This window comes from Carica papaya, chromosome 2, assembly GCF_054855325.1.
Source record: "Carica papaya isolate Zhongbai chromosome 2, ASM5485532v1, whole genome shotgun sequence".
Taxonomy (NCBI): Eukaryota; Viridiplantae; Streptophyta; class Magnoliopsida; order Brassicales; family Caricaceae; genus Carica; species Carica papaya.
The window spans coordinates 33,387,632-33,409,433 of NC_142310.1; the positions used below are offsets into that span (position 1 = coordinate 33,387,632).

At 34.2% G+C, this 21,802-nt stretch overlaps 4 protein-coding genes across 11 annotated transcripts; 1 reads left to right on the forward strand and 3 right to left on the reverse strand.

The window, feature by feature from the left end:
- Window positions 1-245: 245 nt before the first annotated feature.
- On the reverse strand, window positions 246-3,425 carry LOC110810055 (putative NAD(P)H dehydrogenase (quinone) FQR1-like 3). 7 transcript variants are annotated; one of them, XM_022036101.2, is made up of 5 exons: window positions 3,304-3,425; window positions 1,503-1,599; window positions 1,298-1,391; window positions 935-1,200; window positions 246-663 (listed from the first exon to the last, which is right to left on the reverse strand). In XM_022036101.2, exons 2-5 carry the CDS (start codon window positions 1,526-1,528, stop codon window positions 423-425), a joined length of 627 nt encoding a protein of 208 aa, XP_021891793.1. In that variant the 5' UTR covers window positions 1,529-1,599; window positions 3,304-3,425; the 3' UTR covers window positions 246-422. The 7 variants fall into 7 exon arrangements, with proteins under 7 accessions (XP_021891793.1, XP_021891792.1, XP_088070328.1 ...); XM_022036100.2 differs by having other exon boundaries at window positions 3,241-3,377; XM_088214202.1 differs by having other exon boundaries at window positions 1,503-1,530; window positions 3,304-3,371.
- A 699-nt stretch (window positions 3,426-4,124) lies between these two features.
- ASA2 (anthranilate synthase 2) lies at window positions 4,125-9,817 on the reverse strand. Of its 2 annotated transcripts, none has more exons than XM_088214204.1 (11): window positions 9,481-9,817; window positions 8,779-8,963; window positions 8,501-8,690; window positions 8,074-8,225; window positions 7,336-7,451; window positions 6,993-7,239; window positions 6,836-6,892; window positions 5,953-6,105; window positions 5,351-5,431; window positions 4,946-5,032; window positions 4,125-4,730 (listed from the first exon to the last, which is right to left on the reverse strand). In XM_088214204.1, the coding sequence occupies exons 1-11, from the start codon at window positions 9,701-9,703 to the stop codon at window positions 4,365-4,367; spliced, it is 1,857 nt and encodes a 618-aa protein (XP_088070330.1). In that variant the 5' UTR covers window positions 9,704-9,817; the 3' UTR covers window positions 4,125-4,364. The 2 variants fall into 2 exon arrangements, with proteins under 2 accessions (XP_088070330.1, XP_021891737.2); XM_022036045.2 differs by having other exon boundaries at window positions 8,501-8,679; window positions 9,481-9,620.
- A 2,168-nt stretch (window positions 9,818-11,985) lies between these two features.
- Window positions 11,986-14,866, forward strand: LOC110810018 (large ribosomal subunit protein uL10-like). The gene is made up of 5 exons (XM_022036046.2): window positions 11,986-12,343; window positions 12,876-12,944; window positions 13,504-13,602; window positions 13,708-14,100; window positions 14,369-14,866. The coding sequence occupies exons 1-5, from the start codon at window positions 12,083-12,085 to the stop codon at window positions 14,510-14,512; spliced, it is 966 nt and encodes a 321-aa protein (XP_021891738.1). The 5' UTR covers window positions 11,986-12,082; the 3' UTR covers window positions 14,513-14,866.
- Window positions 14,867-15,090: 224 nt separating this feature from the next.
- Window positions 15,091-20,924, reverse strand: CDC6 (cell division control 6). Its single transcript, XM_022036044.2, has 17 exons — window positions 20,570-20,924; window positions 20,206-20,308; window positions 19,891-20,111; window positions 19,477-19,551; window positions 19,295-19,404; window positions 19,082-19,188; window positions 18,927-18,986; window positions 18,336-18,409; window positions 18,002-18,052; window positions 17,858-17,907; window positions 17,492-17,609; window positions 16,950-17,039; window positions 16,689-16,751; window positions 16,131-16,226; window positions 15,878-15,967; window positions 15,515-15,626; window positions 15,091-15,428 (listed from the first exon to the last, which is right to left on the reverse strand). Exons 1-16 carry the CDS (start codon window positions 20,780-20,782, stop codon window positions 15,594-15,596), a joined length of 1,554 nt encoding a protein of 517 aa, XP_021891736.1. The 5' UTR covers window positions 20,783-20,924; the 3' UTR covers window positions 15,091-15,428; window positions 15,515-15,593.
- Window positions 20,925-21,802: the final 878 nt, after the last annotated feature.

The following is a 21,802-nucleotide window of genomic DNA, read 5'->3' on the forward strand; positions in this document are numbered from 1 at the left end:
TTATATACTTCTATAGTGCACCGCACTTCGAGGAATTCTAGTCGTTAGATCAAGTAAAAAGGATCTCAACCGTTAAAATCATTGCAAACAGTGTCACCGGTTAATTGCTAATCCGGTTAAACAAAAGCCAGCAGAATCCGATAGAAATTCGTGTTTTCTAACATGTAATAAAATCGACAATTCAAAAGAAGAAATTTTCTTTTTTTTTTTAGGAATTAAACCCAAACATTTGTTAATTTACAACATTTTCATCTTCGGGTCAACCCGAACTTGTAACCTTTGAATTATATTATTCACACTTTTATTAGACTAAATTACATTGTCTTGCTTACAAGAAAGTTCGTTATAAAATTACATGGTTGCTAACTTTGCAGTGTAGGTATTCCTTACAATAATTGACAGGTTACGTAGCATGCAAGTCTTTATGCTGGAACAGGATGGCTCTTGAGCTTCTTCGCAATTTCTGCAAAATATTCTCCCTGGTAAAAGGCCTGCTGGAGTTCTAGCTCCGTAGGTTGGCGTGATCCATCTGCTGCGTAAGTCCCTGAACCATAAGGAGACCCGCCTTTCACCTCATTCATCTCAAACATGCCTCGGCCAAACGTGTAGCCGAGAGGCACAAAAATCATTCCGTGATGTGCCAGCTGTGTCACGGCTGTTAAGCTGAATAACAAGAAGATATGAGTTGAAATTCAAACATCAAGATTTCTCGAAAAAGTACTAAGATATGTGTTTCATGAATTTAATAGCAAGTAGAGTAATCGATGCACTAAAATAAGATTTAAGTATCTACAAAGTTTAAACTGACATAAAATTATCAAATCTAATTCATACACTAAAATGTTCATTCATGCAAACCTACCAAGTATTTCATAGCCTATGTACCGGAATAAAATTTATAGTAGAGACTATGCACAGGATTGAAGGAACTCACGCAGTAAGCTCCTGGCCTCCGCCATGGAAGCCAGTACTCCAAAAGATTCCCGCAGGTTTACCAGCAAGGGCTTGGGACGCCCATAGCTCATGTGTGGCATCAAAGAATGCCTTGAATTGTGCTGCCATTACTCCAAACCGAGATGGAAACCCAAAGACGAACCCATCAGCCTCCGGGAGTTGCTCAGGCTTGATCTCTGACACATCATTTGCTTTAGGTGGAGCCTTCACTTTTTTCAATATCAAATCAGAAAGTGTCTCGGGTACCTGTTACCATTCCAAAAAAGAAATGACGATAGTATCAAGAGAAAGCTTCCCCTGCAAGTATCATAATCCTCCTCGACAGTTACTCTACTGAAACAACCTGCCAGAGAGTTGCTTCAACACCAGGAACTGTATTAGCTCCTCGCTGCACTGCCCGTGCCATAGTCTCCACATGCCCGTATAAGGAGTAATACCTGTAAATTTTTTGAGGCATAACATGAGGGTAAGAACGTAGCCAGAAAGAACTCAGAATTGTTGAACTAAACTATGTATTCAATGGAGGTATGTAGGAAATAAGGACTTACACTATGTAGATCTTGGTGGCAGCCATGTCTGCAGTTAAAGAAATGCTTTAAATCCGATATGACAATCTCTTATTCAGTAATGTTTGTTCAACTGCTCCTGAATTGAAGACCAGCTGAATGTATGTTAAGAATTTGCAAAATATCTATTTTCTCTAAGGTACAAGAACTCAAATCTTAATCATCTGGCTTGACCAAAGTCTTAATCATCTTTAGTTCAAGTAGGACAAGAAACAGAAAAATTTAGGTACAGAGGCGAGCATTATCAATGAGCCAAGATCAAAATCCTATCTGGAAACAAAGAACAAGAGGCTTCTCAGACTATCATTTTCATTTTTGAAGACCAAGAGGCTCCCTGTAATTTAATTTTCTGTCACTTTACATAAAACCATTAACTCTTTTCAAATACATCCAAATGTGTCTTGATTTCTAACTACGATCACGTAGAATCAAGACTAACTAAAAGAGCCTAAAAATCGACTCAGTTCCAGAAGTAGCAAACTGAAGTCTGAACCCCCTCAAACCATAAGCCAAAACTTAAGAAACAATCAGTCCATAAATCCAAAAAAGAAAAACTCCACTGGAGATAAATCAATGGAACTTCTTTCTTTGAGAGAAAAATCAATGAGAATTTTGTCAATGCATAAACAATCCACAATGATTAGTTTTATTTTACTCAGTACTAATAAAATGAGCTAAGCCTAATTTGACTTCTCCAAAAGCAACTATTCGTGGGCACCATGAGAAATCATTTAAAAGAGATTCATTTCTTTAGATGAAAGAAGAAGATTCATCAGGAAGAAAGAGGATAAATTACAAAATATGCCCGAAGGACAAAGGATCCTCCCTACAGAATCATAAAAACAAAAAGAATAGGAAAAAAATCATAACAAAGTGATACCACCTTATGAACTACAAATAATAGCATCCCAACTATGATGAAGTGCTGAAGTACTAGTCTTACGATAGCCCAAAGGATAGATATATTAGTTATGTTTGTATATAAAAAGATCGAGATCCGGTAATATAACAGTTTCAAAAAAATGGAGCAACTACTGTTAATTGATTCAATATTGCTAAACCTATAAAAACGATGGAAATTGATTACAGAAAAAGTCCCACCTAACCTAGCATAATATCAAGACGAAAGGCCAAATTATTGAAATTTCCTTTTAAGTATGGCTGAGTTAGTTCCCCCCTAAGATTTTATCAGACCACTTCAGCTTTTTGTCAATATTACCCTTTTTTTGTTGAAACTCACCAGTAATTTCAAAAGACCACTAATAATTTTCTAATAGAAATTAATAAATTTAAGGTGAATCACTTCAAATAGATTTTCCAACTCCACCTAATAATTTCTCAAGCCAGAGAGTTCGATCAATTCGCAAAGAAAATTAAACATTGATGACCCAGAAAGAAAAAAATTTGCTTATACCTGACAAACTACTTCATTAACAACTAAAGAAATTACCCCAGAAGCAGAGAATCCATCAATCATCGACTACTTGGATTAGAAAGTCAAAGCCAGAAGAGGGAAAAACAAAGCCGACCCAAGAGAACTTATCAGATAGAAAAACTACCCAAATCAACGAAGTGAAAAAAAACAAAAGAAAATTTCACCAGTGAAGATTCAAAAATTTACAGGCACTCAATAAATGTAAGTTTACAGCTTGATCAAACGTAAATCAGAAAGAAAAAGGAAAAAGAGCCAACCGAGATTATAATCTCTTTATGATGTTACCTGACGAAAGAAGGTAAGAAAGTGTTCGGTGCATGAGTGAGCGCAGAAGAAAGGTAAGCTTACCTTGAATGGTTGCCAAGAAAACACAAAGCGCTATTGGAGAAAGACAAAACTAATAATGAAGTGTATCGCCGATTTTGGTTTGGTGGCATATATATATAGATATATATATATATATAGATATATTATCTATTTCTATTTTATATAGAGTGAAACCAGAATTTCTGAAATATGTAATACAATAGTACACATTATTTATTTGTTTAAATTTTTAATATCAAAAAATAATTTAGTCTTTCATTAATTATAAATTACATACTAAATAATTTTAAATAATGTGATAATAATTTTATGTAATTTGTGCTTATATAAAATAATATTTTTATTTATATAAAAATTACTCAAAATTATATTTTTAGTTTTCTGATAAATATATATATATATATATTTGTCCTGGAAGCAAGAGAAAATGGTGTAAAGATAAAAGGTAAACTGTTGGATTCTGGTAACAGAGCAAATCACGTAGGTGGAATTTGTTTTTATTATTTCATTATTTATTTTTTTTATTTTAATAATATATTAAATTTAAACATTTAAAATTAATAATGTTTTTCATGTATACTTTTACATAATTAAAATTAAAAAAAGATGGAATATTCAAAATACCAAAATGACAATATTTTTCTTGAATAAAACATTTTTTACAAGACAAAATTTGTTTATTATATAATGAATAATGAAAAATATGCTAAATATATATTACTATTTTTCATAATTTCAACTGTAAAGATTGGAAACCAATCTTATGGCCTGATATTAAAATTCCATAGAAATGAATTAAACTTAGCAGTAAGTGAAAAATTTAAGGATGAGAAACAGCCAGCTGAAACTTGAAACCGGCAACCTTAAATTTTATGTAGTTACGAAAGTAACAATAAAAGAAAATAAAAAGTAAAGAACTGTAGATTAAGAAATGACAGATCCGTATTTCAATGTTTTAGTAACTAGCTTCTGCACTCCTCTATGATATTTTTCCAACTTTAAAAAATAATAATAATTTGATCCAAAAAGGTTCTGTTGTTGAGGAAACTGTTTACCATTTCATGAATCAACGTCCAGCTTCCCTAGAGACTGAGCCGATTAAACCCCGTGATCTGAGAAGTGCTCGATTTACCGACAAAGGAAGACTCCGCGAGATCAATAGCTCTTGCAAGGGCGGCAGCCTTGTTTTCACACTCCCTCTGCTCGTCACCAGGATCGCTGTCAGCCACAATCCCAGCTCCGGCCTGTATGTGAGCAACCCATTCTCGGCGCTTGCTCACATCCTTGTACGAGTACATTGTGTCATGGCGGAAATTAGTTGGGAAAACCATTGTCCTCAAAGTGAGAGCAATGTCCATGTCACCGGAAAATGAAATGCCTCCAAATCCACCACTGTATGGGCCGCGCCTTGTGACTTCCAGTTTATCAATTAACTCCATGGCTTTAACCTGTAATACATCAGAAGTTACTACGTGGATACAACAATTCAACCTTCAAGACAGTTTAAAGATTTAATTTTTTCTTGCAAAATTGAACAGAAATCAAAATGAGCACATTTCATCTGATAAAGCTAAACTGTCTGCAAATTGAGAACTATAATGAAATCTCAAGACACATAAATATAGAAACATCCATCAAGAAATGGAAGAGTGCCGGAGACAACCTTTGGTGCTCCGCTAACAGTTCCAACAGGTAGCGTCGCACGCAAAGCATCCCAGCTTGTTAAATGATCAAGTAACTCTCCCGTTACCTGCAAAGACAAACATAGATACATTCAACCTCATATACAAGTGCCTTGGAGAATGCTTTAAGTAAATACATATGTTCAACCTCATCTAGAAAGTGCTTTGCAGGATGCTTCAAGTAGAAAAGAATGATAACTAAAATACATGAGAAGAGAAGGAAGGAAAGAGATTTCACCCATATTATGCCTCAACCTGAGAGATTTTAAATTTTCATATCCAAAGGCAACATCCTTAGCTTCAAACTTTTTTTATTGTGTAAATAACCAGGTAAGCTGATGGGTTTTACAAATGTTTCATTGCTCAAGTGTTGTTAAAGAACATACCGTCGAGCTGATGTGCATGACATGAGAATAACGTTCAATATTCATTAGCTTCTCCACCTTCACTGAACCAGGTTTTGATACCTGCATGAACAGCCTGACATTAAGTGCAAAATATTGTCCTTAAGTACAAAGTTCTTAAAACAATTTCCAGAAAACTCATCAAACATGCCAGAAGACTTAGGTTCCATTACATTTGATTGTATCCATACAAAATACAACCCATCCAACGTGATGACTTCAAGCCATGCATTTGGATCCCATTTTCAAATAAGTAGTTTTTGTAAGTTTAGGCTATCAATTAAGGGAAAGTACAATATCAAGCAGTGGAAAAAATCTACAAATATTTACTTGCAAGAAGAATGAAATGTCATACAGAACCTAGGAACATAGTCCAGGACATAAAGCCCTTTTAAGTACCAACAAAGACAAATGAGAAAAGAGAACTACAAAAGCAAGTACAATCAGCAGAGGTTTTTGTATGGAATCCAAAACTCAATTAACTGAACATTTCGTTAACCTAAGACATCTAAGAGAAGAATTGGGAAAACAAAATGAAGAGCCAATAACCACAAAATAAACATGGATACAGAATGGGGGTAAACCTTTCCAACATCGTTCCTCCCCAAGTCAACTAACATAATGTGCTCTGCACATTGCTTTTCATCCTTCAAAAGTTCCTCCTCCAGCATTATGTCTTCCTTGGGTGTCTTTCCTCTTCTTACAGTGCCAGCAAGAGGACGATTTGTGATTTTGTTCTGTAAAGATAAATGCTAATGGCTTTAACAACTTTACAAATAGGAAGGCCAAATCCATCAAATTCATTTCATCTTGTCAGGGAGAAAGATAGAAAGTGAAAGGGCTATTACTTTCATCATTATATACATAAATAAAAGCAAACTAAAGACTAAAACAGACACCAAAGAAAAATTATCCAATTTATTCATCAAATTATGGTTATAGCTAGTAAGTTATTGGCTGCAAACCAAAAAAATAAATCAAACCAACCAAATTGGTCATGGCTGGTTTCGTTTGATTTTACAGGTAAAAAGAACTGGTTTAATCCAAATCCCGTTAAATAATTTTGAGTCTAGATCAATTAGAGATTAAAAAAAAATTATTATATGAAATATATAAATTAATAAATTTGAAGTATACATAATAAAAATTAGATATTCTACTATATTAGTTTTTGTACACTGCAGTTTTTATGTTTAGTATCAATATTCCTAATTAATATTAATATTTTGATGAAAAATAAATTAAAAATATATAAAACAAAATTTTAATAAAAAAGCTATTTATTTTTATTATTTTAATAAAATTCAAAAAATTAACCACAATCAGACCAAACTGAATATGAATTTTGGAGTGGTTGGTTTAATTTCTATACAAAATTTCAGTTCAGTTTAATTTTCGGAATTTAAAGACCAAAAATTTTTGTTTGGTTACCCTCCAAACCCAAATGGTCTTATCCCTGATATTTACCTTCTTCGCATGTAACAGAATCTCCGGGCTTGATGCAACCATTATGCAACCTCTGGCCTGATCAAGGAAAATAAGCAAATAAGATCTTAGGAATTTAACATTCATCAGATCATTAACAGTAAACCCTTAAAACATTCGGAGAGAAAAGCAAACATACTTGTAAATATGCCATGTATGGACTTGGATTAACAATTCTCAGAGCCCTATAGATTTCAAATGGGTCGGCAAATGTTCGCCGCTCAAAACGCTGACTTAAAACAATCTGAAAAATATCACCAGCCAAGATATGTTCTTTGGCCTGCAATACTGCCTCCTTGTAAGCATCACTCTTCATACTTGAAACCTCTAACTTAGGACCAAATAGTTGAGTCTGCAACTTTATTGAACCAGCAGGCAGCTTTGGGCTGAAAATTGCAAAAACCATATATGCAAAAACCATATTTAAAAGGAAAAAAAGCGGTCGAGTGCCAATAAATCTAGAGTAAAGGAGGATCACTCACGGATTTATGTCATGAACTCTAGATACTAAAGTTTCCAACCGAGTCATTCCATCACTAAAAGCCTCTTCAATAGAAGAATATTGATCTAAACGCACCCAGTGGATCACATATGCTTTCTGAGGTCAAGATATTACAAGTCAAAAAGAAAAAACAAATTACAACATGGTAATCTCATTTACATTTTTGGACTAGTGAGGACTGTGGTATAGATGAGGTTTCTTTTGTGGAGGAGCTAACTTGCATAATTCTGCAGGCAAGCAGCATCCCCTTTGTGTCTTGTAAATATTTTTTTACTTAATTTTAAACACATGAAATATCTAAAATTCAACCAAAACCTACAATAAGAAACTAGCACGGGTCAGTTCAATATGAATCATCCCATTTACCAAATTGACAATAAAAACCTACTGCAAATTATGTCAAATAATAAAAATAATAACATACCATCAAACACCCTTACCACTAATCTATTATATAGAGCAAGATATATACAACTTGATAATAATAATAATAATAATAATAACCTACCATCAACCTATTACATAAAGCAAGATATATACAACTTGCTTGGGCATTATATTGATTAGCATATATCAAGAAAATAGGTACAAAGATATAAAATGATAATACTTTTCGATATGAAGGAATACCAGGCCAAGCATGCCACAAAGATAATAGATATGCTTAACCCAAAAATACAAGAATAACGCATGGCTCAGTGGTGAAATTAGAGAATACCTTCTCCACATGATCAAAGACAACCACATCATCATAAAGACCTAAATGAACATCAGGAAGATTTCTATCATCTAGCGGAGAACTAGAGAATGGCAGCTTTTTCTTCTCCACGTAACGCACTGTATCATATGAGAAATAACCAACCCATCCACCTGAATTTATTTAAGAAAAAAATAATAGCAGTTGTAAATATTAACCTATGTGCTTTTAGGATTCAATGGGAATCAAAAATACAATTAGCTGCCTCTCCAAAAGCTTCTTGTAGATAGTAAAACACAAACTTTGTCTCCAAGGAGAAGCCCATATAGCTTCCTTAATCAGATAGCTTACCATTTAAAATAAAGAACAGAGCTAAAAATAATTTAAGGACAAAGACCAACTTAAAAGAATCTGAAAAAATTTAGCCTAGCTTACTAATTTCCCTTACCACAGAATGCTTCTGGAAGTTCTTCAATCCGTTGGGGCTTCCATCCTTCCATTATTCTTTGAGGAACCATCATCGGATCCTCCACCAATTCTTCTGTCTTTTGACCTGCTTCATGGTCCATTACAGTAACCATATTCCCCTTTGCCACAATTTCTATTGTTGGCTGAGCTCCAACCACGCTATACCGCCCCTTAGAGAAATTATAAAAAATGAGAATCATTGATCTTTTGAAGATAATCAAATACATGAATAAGGATATTAAGACTATGGAGGCTTACAATACTAGAAACTTGCAAACCAGGCTCAACTGACTCAAACAAAAAGCTTGGAGCATCTCTGTCATCTTCCTTAACCAAACACCGGTATGCAAGAACTGGAGTTAGGTGATCAGAGAAAATTGATCGAAAAAGAGGAACTAAATTCCCCCGCTTTGCAGCCTCTTTAAACTTTATTGACTGATCACCTGAATAAATCATATGAAGACACCAGAATTTAAATCAAAATTCCCATAATCCATAATAAACAGAATATGCAGATGAGAAGATTAGCAGCAAAAAATAACTTCAAACCCTATGTATTTTTATTCTCTTTAAGGTTCCCAGGAGAATATGAATCAAGCAATTTCCGGGTTTAAATGGAGCAAAAGTTTTTCTGTCCAAATTGTACATGCATCCATAACCTAATTGGTCAGAAACAAAGGGGGAAAAAAAAAAAACTGAAACTAAATTTTTCTCTTTTTGAGGGCCTAAATCAAAACACCATTCTCTTTTGACAAATAGAAATCTAAAAAAAAACTCATATAAGAACAGTATCTTTCCATTTATCCTTTCCACCACTAACTCTTTCGGCGAACCAAACAGAAATCAAAATGTCCTAGCAACCAAACAGATTGTAAAATGAACAGAATCCTCTCTATGATCATATATGTTAATCATATATGTAAAATCACTTTCTGGAAACCGAAATGAAGAAAGAATTACCTGATGGTGGAGGAGATGAAGCGGAGCATTTGAGCGTAAAGGCGTGGGAGCTCGAGCTGAGTGAAGTAAGGAAATTGGCGTCGGAGCTCGACGCTCTGCTATTAAAGTTAACAGAAACAGTTGAAGGAAATCGAAGAGCACAAGGAAACTGATTGGACCTAGCGGCTAGGGCTCCCATGGCTGAGGCATTTGTTTTGACAGACAAGAGATGAACGGCCGCCATTGCTGGCTTTTCAGTACGGGTTGAGCACCGGGACGATGATCCTGTGTCCTTCTTATTTTTGTGCAAAGAATTTTGATTTGTTTTCACTTAGAACCTCAATGTCGGCGCACACCGGATCTGAAGTGATAATTTTTTTAATAATAATTTATCTTGTAAATTACAAAATTAATATTAATTGTACTGTAAATTCAAGCTTATAACAATTGTATAAATTGTTTTTGAGAATTATTGTTTTTTAAATATTAAATAATTAATAATAACTGTTGATATTCGTAAATTTTAGTACAAAATTTTCTTAAATTTAATTCCACATGTTTTTTTTTTTAAGAATCATAAAATTGTTTCTGAAATAAATTTAAAATTTTTTATAACATTTATTTATAGGTACAAACTTATTTTAAATATAACAAAATTTAATTTTTTTTTAAATGACAAAAGTTGTCTAATGTAAAATTCTATATAAAATTCATATTATGCATTTTAATTTTGTTAAATTGAAGAAATCTTTAACTACACCATTCATGTCATGTGCTTGTGCTGGTGCGTTGGGCAGGGATTGCGATGGTCTAGTGCTTGGGGCCACCTCAAGAATATATTTGGATTGCCTCGAATTAGTTTGAAATTTGGGGCTCGCCGTCTATGTCCTTAATAAAATTTTTAACAATGACAGTTTAACTTCTAATAAATTAAATTATAAAAGTTTGGCTCATGAAATATCGAACTGTTAAAAATACAATATAATTATTATGAAGATAATTGGTATGCGGACTACTTGATAAATTAAGATTTTGACCACTCCTGACCTACATTACGTACGACATACTCATATAACATCATTAGAGATGATCTCCTCGAAGTTTATTAATTTAGAATGTGTAATACTTAAAGTTTTTTTTTTCAGTTTAATTGTGTTTTTTCCTTTGTACTTAAAAAAAAATAAGTATCACAAAACATATAGATATAGAAATTGGAAAATACTATGAGAATATATTATTGTACAAAATAATTTTTAATATTTAACATCAATTACAGTTTAAGAGTTTATATTATTTTGTAAGTATATTATTTTATAAAATGATTTATTCTGCAAGCTACAATATACTTTATTAACATGTTTATTTACAAAATGTAATAAACACACCCTTGGCCGAAAGCCACCATCTTTTTTGTTATCTGCTCCAAAGATTCCGATCTCATCAAAGTTTTTGCTCACCCACCCACCACCCACTCCCGAGTAACCAACATTGACAGTGATGATCGCTCAGTCGCCGTCGACGGCCATCCTGATCACTCCATAACTCGTTCTGCCGACATATTCAAACATGTTTTTTATCTATTTTCACCGGTGACTATGAGGAGCCTTTTAGGTCTCGAGTCGGGTGGAGAGTTTCATAAAGACCCGAATTTGTCGGCCGAGGAGTGGCGGCAACAGCGTCAAGCAGAAGAGGATGGGAAGTGAAAGAGGAGGATGCGATATATTGTGCCCTTTGCATGCAAATCGACATGCCAGGATTGAAGAAGGCGATGTCAGAACGATGGTCGACGGTAAAAAGGAAAAAGATCAGAGGAGGAGGAATTGGCGGTGGAGGAGCATATCGCGGAGACAGAGGCTAAAAGGATGCAACTTTGATGTGGGTTTTCTATTTTAAGAGTTTTAGTCTTTTGGGTTTTGTGTATTTGCATGTGTTTGTACATATCTATACATGTATAAAACCGTCAAGGAAATACACACCCCTAACAACTAGTGTTTGGGATAAACACTTTATGGATTATGATACTTTAAGCATATCTTTTGAACAATTCCAATAACCATTCAAACTTCAAATATTTTGATATTTAAATTATTTTTTTTTTTTTCTAATAAGAGATAAAAGTTAAAATAAACTAAGAGATCATTATGAACAGACAGTTCATGATATCATTAGTAAAAAGTTGTTAAAAATCATTCGGCATTTGAACATAAGAATAGAGACCCATCAGTAAAATGAAGTCAGCACTCGTCAATCAATCAACACATTTATTTCTTTCGCGATAAATATATTGGATCCGAACCTCTCGATTCGCATTGGCTCGTGAGCTTATGTTATTTACCAAATTGCCATGAGAAGAAAAAAGAGAACAATTAAAAAAGGGGTCAGGACGAGAAAAGGTGATTATTAATTCATTATCAAACACTTGAAACTTTCTTGGGAGGAACGAAGATCTTGTGGGCCCACACCAAAAAGGCCGCATTTTACAGAGCCCAATAACCCAGTATCGTACAATATAAGTACCATGCAGCGAGTCGTCACTTCCATGCCTCTCTAGGGTTTTCAGTTTTCCCTTCTAGCAGCTCTCTGGTTCTAAATTTCCATCTGTATCCTAGGGTTGTGTGAAACAATGGCGGGGAAGAAAACTTCAAAGGCGGAGAAGAAGACACAGTACGATAAGAAACTGTGTAATTTGCTCGACGAGTACTCTCAGGTGCTGGTGGTTGCCGCCGATAATGTTGGGTCCAACCAGATGCAAAGCATACGTAAGGGTTTGAGAGGAGACTCCATTGTTTTGATGGGAAAAAATACGATGATAAAGAGGTCCATCAGGCTCCATGCTGAGAGAACGAAGAACCCGGCTATCATGAATCTCGTTCCCTTGCTCGTTGTAGGTGTTTCTTTTTCTTTTGGTTCATCCGCTTACTGACTGACTATTTTGTTGGCCATTATTGTTTTATCTTTTTGAATTTTTAGGCGTTGTTCTGCATTTTTTGCTTGGTTGCTCAGGAGCTGGGGGTAAATGGAAGCATAGGGCAATACATATACGTATATACAATAGACGACCCATCTTATATGTAGTATTATATTTTATTGTGTTAAATAAATCAGTCCTTGATTTGAAGGAAGAGACTGTTCGGTTGTTAAGAAACTATGAGGAGAAAATCTTTTGCAAATGGAAATTAATCTGGACCATTTCACTGAAAAGTTAACCAATATCTTGTGTGCAATGAACTTGTGCAAAATATGACTCGAGAAAGTAGAGAATTTAACTCATAAGAATTTTTTCCTCGAATCTTCTTGGCCATCTAACAAAAATTCAGCATCTACGCAATATTAATTATCTGGGTTGTTGTTTTGTCAATATTTATTTACTGGTAAAGCAAGCTCATATGTTCCTTGACTTTAATTTTTCAATTTAGGGCAATGTTGGGTTGATCTTCACCAAGGGTGATCTGAAGGAAGTCCGAGAAGAGATTGCTAAGTACAAGGTAAAACATTTGGTGCTAAAGATTTTCATGTTGGATTTTCTGATTTTGCCATTGTTCCCCTTGGATCATATGAGCGTAGAGATAGATATATATACAACTACTTCAATTGGTGTATGAGTCACAATATTTCACTGATCTTTCATCTCTATTGAATATAAAATTAACTTACATGGTTGGTTGATCCTATTTCTTGAATGTTGGGATGATAATAATGGCATTCTAAAATTATAATTTGTGTACTTTCCTGTGACACCTTGAGGATACTGGGCTCTATTTGTATTTACTGTGGTTTATCCTATTTAGTGAATATTAGGAATGATATTAATGGAGTTTTAGATTATAATAGTACAGCCTCCAGTAATATTTGCTCTTACACGCCATCACTCAATTAGATTTTCCAAATTTTATTGACAATTAAATATAAGGAAACATAATCATTTCAAATGAAATACATTATCTTTGAGCATGAAAGGGCAAAAATTCATGAATTCCTTCATGGGTATCTAGTTTTCTGTTGATATATTTCAACTCGTCTTAACTTTCTTATCTTCTAAACCAGGTTGGAGCTCCTGCACGTGTTGGCCTTACAGCACCAATTGATGTTGTTGTTCCACCTGGAAATACTGGACTTGACCCTTCTCAAACATCCTTCTTCCAGGTTAACGCCCAAGATCAAAGCTAAACAGATCATATTATGTTGACTTGCATAGCTTGAAAATTTTCAGTAGATTCTTTTCCACTCTAATCTTCTCCAACTTCTCAGGTGCTCAATATTCCCACCAAGATCAACAAGGGTACCGTGGAAATCATTACCCCAGTTGACATCATTAAGAAGGGTGATAAAGTTGGCTCATCCGAAGCTGCACTTCTCTCAAAGCTTGGCATACGCCCTTTCTCTTATGGCCTTGTCGTCCTCTCTGTTTATGACAGTGGATCAGTCTTCAGCCCTGAAGTTCTTGACCTGACTGATGAAGATCTTATTAGCAAGTTTGCTTCTGGGGTTTCAATGGTTACTTCTCTGTCACTTGCCATCTCATTCCCTACTCTTGCTGCCGCACCTCACATGTTCGTCAATGCGTACAAGAATGTTCTTTCTGTTGCAGTGGCAACAGACTATTCCTTCCCATTGGCTGAGAAAGTGAAAGAATACTTGAAGGTTGGCGTTTCTTTAATGTTTAGTTCTATCTTTTCTTTTATTTGCTTCATTATAGGCAGTTTTCTTTTTCTTTTATTGGAAAAAGGGAGTGAGAGAGCTTTAACTTTGTCCATTTCAGTCTGGATCAATCTTTTTTTCTAGTACTGACTGGAATTTGAAGACAGGACTCCTACCAAAAGGGGTCTGTTTTGAGGGAAAAGAAGCTTATGGAGCTTCATTTGTGTTAACTTTATAAACTATTATTAATCGTTTGATTAACAATCTACAGGATCCAAGCAAGTTTGCGGTTGCTGCGGCTCCAGTTGCTGCTGACAGTGGAGCAGCTCCTGCTGCGGCTGCTGCCAAGGAGGAGAAGAAGGAAGAGCCAGCTGAGGAATCTGATGATGACATGGGTTTTAGCCTGTTTGACTAGATTTTTTTTTTCGTTAGATTGTCCTGTAGGGTTAACTTTAATGAATATTGGATAGAAATTTGGTTGCTTTCTCAAACTGTTAGGTGTATGTGATTTTCATCTTTTCTACCTACCGGATTGCATTCATTCATTTATTCATTGAAAGTTCGAGTTAACAAGTATGTCTATGGCTTTGCAGACAAGTTAGATCTGAATGTTGAAATTGCTAGATTGTATGACGTTGTAGATGTAACTGGTTGAACCGAGCTTGTACTTATTTGTCATAGCATTTAAATCTCCAGAGGAAAAATGATTTATGATATTATGTTGTTTGGGACGATAAAAATTTAAAATAATTCACTATTTTGACTTAAACCGGAAGTATATGTTCGCTTTAATAAAATACATTATCTTTAACTCTTAATATATTTTTATATATAGATACATATATATATGTTTATAAACAAAAATGTGCATAAATATATAAATATGTAGGTAGTAAATATGTAGCTTTTTACTTCTATCAAAATCTTAATATTTTTATCTAAAGGTTAGAATTGGTAAGTAAACGGTGTCTCAAAGATTTCGAGGCAACACCCTGGGAAAATATCTCGTTGCGAAGTACACTCATTGGATTGCAAGTCTTATTCCAGTTCCTTATGCCCACTGCCAACACTAACTATATGCCCCATGCAAACGGCTCAGCAGATGGGTTATTCATTAATTCCTCAAATCATGGATTAAGTAAAAAATTACAAGAAAACTATTTTTTGTGTGCAAGATAATTTTCATGTATACTTCTGGTATTGGAATATCTTGTTCTCCAGCCTCTTCTGTTGAAACTCCTAACATTATGGTGGGACTTCACAATTTCTTTGTTGACCGAGATCCTCACGGGTACAACCATTTGGTTTGAACTCTTGAGTTTCACATACGACTGTGAAGATTAAGATAAAAATCTCAATTTCTATAAACAATTACAAGACAATTATTTAAGTTATATTTAAGTTGGTCGCTTCAAACCTTTTACATCTGGTTACTTGCAGATGTTGAACGGTAGAGGAGTATCCACTGACATCAGGAATCTCCGATTGTGAAAAAATTATTTAAGACAATTTCGAAAGAAACGAACTCCCTGTTATTCAATTAAAATGGCCAAACAAATAATAAGAGACAATAGCAAAAGGAAAAAGACCCAAAAACAATTCTCGTTCCGTTCTATAAAAAAATTTAGAATTCTTTGGGGAATTGTATAGGAAATAATTATCAGGAGTGGATTATTGACCATTTAATTTGATAAACAACACCAAATCTCAACAGCAAATTATCATAAAATGCACTGGAAATAAAACATTAGTTGAAAATTTGAGAGTTGTTGATGTCTACCTGCAATGCAAATGTGATGTCCGATTCATCTACCTTTAGTGTTACCCTTTTCGATCTATCTTCGCGGCCTTGACCTAGTTTAACAAGTCCCTGCACATGGAAATCTTGTTTCACTTAGCATCAATCATTATATCTATCGAAAAAGTCAAAATCTATATTAAGAAGAATAAACTCATTTAATGAATGAACTTAAAACTTTCAAAAAAGTTGTTCCAAAAAAATAAAATAAAACTTTCACGAGGTAGTTAAGTACCTGGTCCTTTAGCGCTTTACACATACTCAAAAATTCCAAATTTCCAACAGGTGGCATGAGTGACGATTTGCATATATCTAGGTAAGATTTATTCAACTGCACCCAAGCAGCAAATTGTAATCGTTAGTAACTGTTTTTCCAAATCTTATTCTTTCTCCAAACAGTTGGCCTAGAACTAATGGATTTTATTTTCGTACTTTTGAAATTTTATTTTAAACATGAACAGCTAAATTCCTTACTAAAGAATAAAAGTTGAACTTTTGAATAATTCAAGTAAAATAAAAATAATACATTTTCAACAGTCTAAATGATAATTTAAAACATACGGTCTTAATTCCACTTAAAATTTTCTAAAAACTTATTTTTTATTGTTTTGAGGAATCTCCTTTCCTTACTGTAAACAATCTTATGTCAAATAAAAATATGAACTTTAATCCTCCTGGAGAGTGCATTATACAGTTGAATTTTTATTTCCACAGTTAGAAGTATAATCCAACTATTTTTATTTTTTAACAATGTAGTTCATAAAAACTGTATTTTAAAATCCAAATAACACACCTCTCCTACTGTAGTATCCTTCTTTCCTCCACGAAAAAATTTCACAGCAGAGCAAAGTATAATCTGCATTTTGAGTATCATTGGAACAAATTAACTTGTGATCAGATAAAGAAAAGGCTATTCAAATTCAAATCTGACTTGTAGGAGAGAATGACAAGAAACTACAAAAATTGAGCTGACGCACTATAAATATATAAACTGTTTGACAAATCCTAAACTGCTAAACAAGTTATCTACTTGTAACAGAAAGGAATTTATTACTTGCTGATGTTGAGGAAGAGACTGTATTGTGTCAACTATTGGTGATTTGAATGTCTTTGATAAAGCAACTGCCATATGGTCAAGCCTTACCTGTAACATGGTTCCAGAACAAATATGAAATAATAAAATTTAAAAAAAAAAAAAAACAATGCCTATTGCCAATCTTATTTATTGGGAGTTTTCAAGAAATATTACTCTTGAGGAAATATGAAAAGACTGAAGGAAACTCTGGCAGTTTTTTCAAAAGTGAGCCAGATTAAATTCAAGTAGCTGAGCGTCAATCTTGCATATCAAAAAGTTCTGAAGCATGAAGAGTACGTTTCAACTACTACATAGGTCCATACTAATACATCCTTAATTTTGCTGAGGGGCTAGAAAAATTTAGCATATACCATAATTGACCTCTTTTAATTTGGACAAGCCATGTAATTTATTATTTTGGCAAAAAGACAAAAAACCACATTTTTATCCAGCATTTTTATTTGGTGAGGGCTTTCGAAATCAGAAAGCAGATTCTCAGGTGTTAAAACGTGGAGACTTACAATATTATTCTCAGGAGATGGAGATATCTCCTGATCAAAAGATTCTCCTTCACCCAATGCCAAATTTAGTTTGCCCATAGATTCTGTCAGTTCAGTTTCTAGCATGTCCACTGCGCTCCTGTAACAAAGTCAAAGACTTCAGGCACAAAAATTTCTAGGTAGCTTCAAAGCAAAGGTATTACATTCATTGCAAAACATCTTCGACATTTGTTTTCATTCTCTGGAAAAAGAATATGGACTTATTTTGCAGTTTCTTAAGTGTAATGTAGTTGTTCTGCCACCTTTTATGGCCCCAGTTTATCAAAACCACATGACATGATTCTCAAGATTATCAAAAGCTGCATTGCAACACGGATAGAAACAAACCTGCAAACACAGAGAGCTTTCCGCATATCTCCAGATGCAGCAGCAACTTTCTGTTATATTTGAGTTGTCAGTCCAGTGGCAGCATAAACAAGCTAAGTGATTCATTGATCAGACTTATCAAACTAAAACATATGGAAGACTCACTCTGGCACAGAGCTCCAAAGCTTGTGGTTGATATACAATGTAAGGGAGTGCCTGTGAGAATGGAAAAAGAGTTTGCAGGTCAACAGCTTGACATGTTACAATAGAAAGCAAAAATTTTGAAAAACTATGCCTTTTGATTTTACTCCTTCCAGAAACCAACCAATATAATAAGATGTCATCTTGAGAAATACGGATTATGACAAAAACATGTTTGTATTGTTTTTCATCTTGCATAAAGATGTCAGGAACTTAACTGATTTCAGGTTTCTGCCTAGCATTACTGCAACAAATAAAGCAAAGGCATTTGGAAGGCTAAATAGGAGAGAGGAATTACCTTGAGCCTCTCCTGAAGTATCGCAAGGATTTGATCTTTAGAGTAGGCTCGATAAGTTATAACCATAGGCTTGCCTGGAACAACAAAAGAAAGTGAAAAAGTCAGCATTCCTCCCAGGAAGCAAGAGGATCAAATCAACTTATGTGAACTATAAACTTGTTAGTTGCTATAATAGAATTGATAAATTTGTTTCAGAGTCAATAAGCGAAATGTTTCAAACAAACCAGTAAGTTGCATAACAGCAAAACCATTTTTGATCCTAGGAAGTAAAGCATGACAGTATATATTATATATTGTTTCTAAAGGACAACTAGAACAGTCCCAGCTTGTGGAAGCTGAGCAAGCCAGTATCTTGCCGCAAATATGACTTGAATATTGAAAACAGTTACTTCAATGGTGAATTAAGAAGATATACAGGAGACATCTTCAGGATTTTGCAGCTCAACTACATGCATAGAAAACTGAGAATAGAATGGACTCATAATTTATGTTAATCCTCATTAAGATCATTGAGAAACAAAATTCTTCTTTAATGGCAGACAGCACAATAAGAATTTAATAATATCCAGAGAGAGAGAGTAATAAACTCACAATTCAATGATTTGAGTCTTGGAAGAAAACGATCTGCTAGATCTATGGCATTTGCAATTCCTGCAAAATCAAATATAAAGAAAAAGATATAGGTGACACCATAAAGAATATCTCGCAGAAAAACATCAACATCTTGATGAGATACTAGGCATTACCTATTAGAATACATCTAGAGAATTGTAAGGTTGTAAGCATGAAAAGGTCATGAAGAACAGCCCGATCCTTTGTGATTAGATAATCTAGTTCATCAGCAATTACAAGCCTGTAAAAAGGAAAGGTTAACTGAAAGTAAGAATCACCGCATGACTTACATTTTATGTGCTAAGGGTTGCTTGTGAGAAGAAATTAGCTGAAGTTTCATTTCTTACATCATCTTTGAGCCAGATGGATATTGGTTCTGAGAATATAGGTTCTGGAGGAACTGTAGAGCTGAAGCCGAGCCGTTTAGTTTCTTCCTAGGTTGGTGCTTGCCAAGTATCTGAGAAGGCAATCAAACAGTGAGGAAGACTGGATTGTCAATATAGTTGAGATAACTTCTTCACAACAATACCTTGCTGAAAATCTCTGTTGTGTTTGTGAGTGAAGTGCAATTCATAGCTAAAACATCAGGTGGCTGCAAACCGGCCTATAAAATAGAAGAAAAACATTATAAAACCATCATTCCAGTAAGAGAGTAACAACAGTAACGCGTGTATATTTATTCTGCATGTGTATTTATCTATTCTCGGCAGAATAGAGAAGAGCAGGCAATGTCAAGACTCTAAAAGATCAAACAAGATTGTATTTAAAAAGTTATAAAGAACAAAGTGACCAAACAGAAACACTGAATCTCCAATTAGAAAAAAAAATATTAAGCAAGTGCCACCATTTTGGTTGACATCTTTCGGACTTCGGAGGCACAGTGCTCAAACTTTTAAAGCCATATAGCCTAAACTAGATAAACAAAAATAATCAACGAGCTTACCTCTTTTGCCCAATCAATCAATTGTCCTTTCACTTTCTCCATTGATAAAGATTTTCCGGTCCCTGGGCATCCGCATATGTATAAACTTGCAGCTTTCTCTTGTTCCATACAAGTCTTAACAAAGTCAAAGGCCCTTTTCTGCTCATCCTCGCGGCACACAGCGTTTGACGGTGCTGTAGATACATGCAATGCCTCTTTCACAGCCCTCATTTGCTCATTATCTATACAATAAATCAACAACTACTTCACCATTAACATCAATCACATAATTAACTTACTAGAATAACAGAAATAAAAAAGTAAAATCGAGCTGACCTCTAGGATTCCAACTCTGTTTGTCATTAAAACAATTGATTAATTTCTTCACTGGTGATTTGCGTGATCTCACCCGATCCTCACTCAACTGTTCCTTAATTCCCTGCAAATTATTAGCAACTGAGCATAAGTAAGGTCCCTCTACTTACCAATAACCTTTAACTCTACAGGCGTATGGTTTTGACTTAAGTTGACTTCAATATAAAAAGAAGCATAAAAATGGCGGATCCGAACTTCACATTTACCTATCAACTTTTTTCAGTTATTTTCTCACCAACCTAACCCTTAAATCTAAATTCTAAACAATTGAAACCATTAGGATCAACCAGTTCGCTAAAATCAATTGGAATAACATAGAACTTACACTTTCAGGAGTGTTCGGACTCGAATTGACGCATCTACGAGGCGATTTCCGTTTCATCGGTGTAGAGGTCTGCCTCGTCCGCGTTGCCGCCATATCAGATCTCAACTTCCGTTTCCGAGGAGTCGAGATGCCGCCTACTTCGCCGACCGTATCCGATCCGACGGCCACGATCTCCTTGCACGGGGAAGAATTAGGCACAGCTATAGTTAGCATTACAGACGAAATCCTAATTGAATATAAAACAGCAAAAGAAACCGAGCGATTCCGTTTAGACTCTGGTGAGATTTGGGATTGAATTACTATAAAAGGAGAGAAAATGAAGGCTGTAAGGATACAAGGGTTTTCTGGTCTGAAACTTGGGGAGAATTTAGCGGGAAAATATAACCGTATCAAATCAATCTCCCGCCTCTTTTTTTGAACTCCCGGCTTTTGATATTGGGCCTAGGCCCATATGTACAAGCCCATGAGAAAATATAAATAATTTTTTTAAAAGCACTCATTTATGCTATATTATAAAATAATAAAAAAGTACATTTAAAATGTTAATACTAAACAAATTAAATATTACAGGATAATGTGTAATTATAATTACATTTTATTTATATTAAAAACAACAAATGAAAAAGAAAAAAGCAATTACAAATAATATGAAATATTTAATATTAAAAACAATAAAGACGCGGACGAATAATATATAGAATAATTTAGTATTTGATATATTTTTTAGTTTGTACGAGATTATAGAGTTAAATAAAATTAAATTATTTTATTATGCAAAAAAAAAAAACTCCTTCTATAATTAATTTGTAGTTAACAATAAAATTAAGTCCCATAATTATAATTAATGATTGTAATATTATTTTTTAGTATTAACCGAATGAAAGTATACGTAGATTACATAAAGCTAGCTGGTTAGAAAAACAGCCGAACGTGTTTTTCGTGATATAATTATATACATATAATGACTAGTACAAATTTTCCCAACGTTATAATGAGACAATTATTGCCTACGTGCAGGATCACTACAAAAAGATATACACGAACCGATTGTGGTGTTCGTGCAATTTGGCTTTTATTAAAGAGAATAAATACAAAACATAATTTCATAGCTACATGGAAAATCATATGTACGTGCATATGCTAATTGTGAAGTAAAATCTTTTTGCTCAATTTATTTTCTTGCAATTTGGCAATACTGAATTATTTAATATTTTCTGTTTAAAAATAAAATAA